This window comes from Anneissia japonica, unplaced genomic scaffold, assembly GCF_011630105.1.
Source record: "Anneissia japonica isolate Jap-2015-1 unplaced genomic scaffold, ASM1163010v1 scaffold2878_len565122_cov162, whole genome shotgun sequence".
In the NCBI taxonomy this organism is placed as follows: Eukaryota; Metazoa; Echinodermata; class Crinoidea; order Comatulida; family Comatulidae; genus Anneissia; species Anneissia japonica.
This window is the reverse complement of record NW_022758092.1, coordinates 1-3,744: the sequence shown is the minus strand read 5'-3', so window position 1 is coordinate 3,744 and position 3,744 is coordinate 1. Positions and strand designations below refer to the sequence as shown.

Here is a 3,744-nt window from a genome sequence, read left to right as displayed (position 1 = left end):
CATAGACGCAAGTTGATTTAATATATGCTGATTCATCTCATTAATTAAACAATTTTTATTCATTTCGAGCACTGTTATTATTATTATTATATTATTATTATTATTATTATTATTATTATTATTATTATTATTATTATTATTACTACTATTTTATTTATACAATTTTTGTTGTTTTATTATTTGTTTTATGTATGGGCCTGGATATAGGCTATGTATATATTTAATAATTAGAAATTATTATAATTTAATTATAAAACATATATAATATAATGTTAACAATATTATAGGCTAGGCTACACCTAACCAATTATTGATACCATAATCTATAGATTTATTGATACCAAATCTATAGATAAAAACATCCATTTGATAATTAAACAGCAGCTTTTCGAGTGGCAGTGCCGATAGAAAACTGCAGTGTTTTGGCACTGCGGCAGTGCCGATAGAAAATCGGAGTTTTTTCGCACTGCGGCAATAATGCCGATAGAAAATAACAGCTTTTTTCGCATTGTGGCAGTGCCGATAGAAAACAGCAGCTTTTTTGGCATTGCGGCAGTGCCGATAGAAAACAGCAGCTTTTTGGCACTGCGGCAGTGCCGATAGAAAACGGCAGCCTTTTTTTCGCACTGCGGCAGTGCCGATAGCCTTAACCGTGCTCCGCATACTGTACTACAATAATGCAACTATCTGTTAAGAAAATGTAGGCCTATATCGTCGGTGTTAAACATATTACCAACAAAATTACGGAATACTTACTAAGTTTTCAGCCAACATCTGCCAAAATCGAAACACGTGCAACAGGTAAAGCTGATGTCAGCAAAAACTCTGCGCATTCTCTCTCATATGAGGCATAGTCCAGTTTAAAAGCAGGGTTGGCAGTTGGGTTAATCAGGCTAAACACATGTAATTTGACGTCGAACCCCCGACGTCGGGGGTTCGAAACTCTCGTTGTGCAAATCGCTTGTGTCCTTGGGCAAGGCACTTTATCTACAACGGTTGCCTCTCTCCACCCAGGAGTACAAGTGGATACCTGGTAGGTTCGAACACAACTGCGCTGATTACTAGCTGCAATATTATGGAATTCTCCCCAGGGAGCTGAGTATGTGTTCCATATGTGTTTGATCCAATGACCGGGGTAGTAATGTGAAGCGCTTAGAGGCATTGTGCATGGAGCGACATATTAATTATTATTAATTTATCGGTATCGTCCACTTTTTTCCCCGACATAGAAAGCATTTGATTGTCAGTTATGAAAAATTGTTTTGAAACCACAAAAAACACAAAAAAAAAAACGTAGATTTAAAAAAAAATGATTGTAATGAATAGAAAATACAATTAGCCATAAAATGTGTATGAAACTTTTTTTTTTTAATTTTCTGAACACCATAGAAGTTATACAACATTGAAAACTTTAACATAAAAATAGCCTGAAACGACGTTTTCCGCAATAGTTTTGAAAATCTCCGAACTTTTACTGACCAGTATGCCAACATTTACCATACGCGACCGCGGATCAAAAGAGTTAAAACTGTGAGAGAAGTAGCGTTTTTCGTGAAATTCAGAAATGACCTCTGCTGACCTGAAAAATCTACGAAACCTCGCATCTCATCAATCCCCCCACAAACGACGAAAGTTTCGACTGTCTCACGCTAAAAACGAACGAATGACAGCATTTTCCAACTATTGACGTGTTTTTTTGCCACCCGATCACAATAACTCACAGGCCATTCTGGCCTTTGAGTTAAAACAGGTCAGTTGATATGAATAAAACTTACGGGAAAGTGTAATCAATTTACAATGAAGACCTTTTTATGTGTTAGTGGCGATCCAGTGAAGGGTGTAAATTTAAAGGTCTTTTCAATTTTTGATGACCCAGATCTAAATGAAACATTCTATAATACTTTGTAAAGAAAATGATTAAATTTTTCTGACGATCCGCAGTATGGTATGGATCTGAGGACCATTTAAAGGAAAACGTCCCAGACCAGATAATTATTTTGAAAACGGATCAACTGATCTGAATGAAACATTCGAAAAAAGTTCAACCAAGTTCAAAGGAAGATAGTATATGTTGGCGACGAATCAGTCAAAGGTGTAAATTGGAGGATCATTTAGATTTTTGAGATCCCAGACTATATATAAAAAGTTCTATAAAAAGTTTTCAATGGGTGTAAATGTAACTCTCTTTAATAGTTCCAGTAAAGTTCCAGTAAAGAAATGAAATGAATTTTTGTGGGTGTAAATATGAGGATTATTTAAAGGAAAACGTCCCAGACCAAATAGCCTTTTTCAAAAACGGCTCAACTGATCCGAATGAAACTTTCATGAAAGTTTAACCCAAGTTACAGGGAAGATATTATTATGTGTATGGGACGCTCCAGGTTGGAGTGTAAATTTGAGGGTCATTTAATTTGCTTACGTCCCAGCTATAGATGGATAAAAATGACACTTTGCAAGATACTTTTTCATGGTGAAATGAAGAAATGATACAATTTTGAAGACGATCCGCAGTAGGTGTGGATATAATGACCATTTAAAGATTTTTTGTTGGCAGTTGATTAAATTATTTAAACGCAATTTGCGTTTTCTAAAGCGCTTAAACCAGTTACAGCTAGGTTAAACTAAAAAATACCGAGATATGCATGAACAATTTTCGTTTTCATTCATTGAATCGCTGTGACTGAAAATGCACTTTAGAAAAAAGCAACGAACAGCAAGGTCGGCCCATACAGCGAGCAGTGGTTATGAGTAACAATTTACCTCGCTATTAACATTGCAGCTATAGTTCAAGTCTCACTAATATCATCTCACTGATCTTGCTGTTCGTTGCTTTTTTCCCCACTTAATTTTTTCCACTTCATTAAAATTATATTGGTTTTCGTGTTTTTTTTTTTACTTTATACCTTTTAACGACTTTTTGTTGCAATTTCAACTTCATTTCTCATTAATGCAATGGGGAAAAACCCTATGTTCTGTTGTTCAAACAGTCATAGTATTAGTCTAGTTATTATTATTATTATTATTATTATTATTATTATTATTATTATTATTATTATTATATGAGAGACTCAATGCTGATGAAAACCTAACAATTAAGAAAGCTTACGTGAAGAATTGTCAGACCACGGTCAGGCTACCATAGCCTAGAGAGTGGAGAATGGTCAGACCATGGTCAGGCTACCATAGCCTAGAGAGTGGAGAATGGTCAGACCATGGTCAGGCTACCATAGCCTAGAGAGTGGAGAATGGTCAGACTAAAACCTAAATATGGAGCTTGAGCCACTGACAGTGACTGGTCCCTTCAATATATAACAGCTTTATTAGTCACATAGATATAAGGCTGAGCTTCTTGGGGTTTTAATTTTCTTCAAATTCCAAACGATGGGAGAAGAGATTTCCCTTACCATACCACATCCGTTCGGTACTTTACATCTCACTTGAGCCTTTCGGCCCACTATGGGCAACACCCAATACCCAGTATGGAATTTAGGGAGGTAAAAGATGAAACGTACTTGCACACCTATTTTGTAGATTTTGGTGTCTTCGGTCTTCGTTTTATAAACACCCCGAGAAGAATGTTAAGATTGTGATGATGATGATGTGGGTTCAACACTGATCACCAAGATTCAATGTGTGATGTTTTTGATTTTTATAATGATGGGCTGACGATGCAATAAATAATTCCGTCTTCTTGTTGTTAAGCTCCAACTTATTTTTAGTCATCCATGACCGCAGATCTGAGAT

At 35.8% G+C, this 3,744-nt stretch overlaps 1 protein-coding gene across 1 annotated transcript in view; it reads right to left on the bottom strand.

Moving 5' to 3' along the window:
• LOC117125008 overlaps positions 1 to 829 on the bottom strand; it is a 24,001-nt gene extending 23,172 nt beyond the window's left edge. The window contains exon 1 of the mRNA XM_033271360.1: positions 757 to 829. Within this exon, the coding sequence (XP_033127251.1) occupies positions 757 to 774 (18 nt within the window). The 5' untranslated portion in view covers positions 775 to 829. The remainder of the gene's footprint in view (positions 1 to 756) is intronic.
• Positions 830 to 3,744: the final 2,915 nt, after the last annotated feature.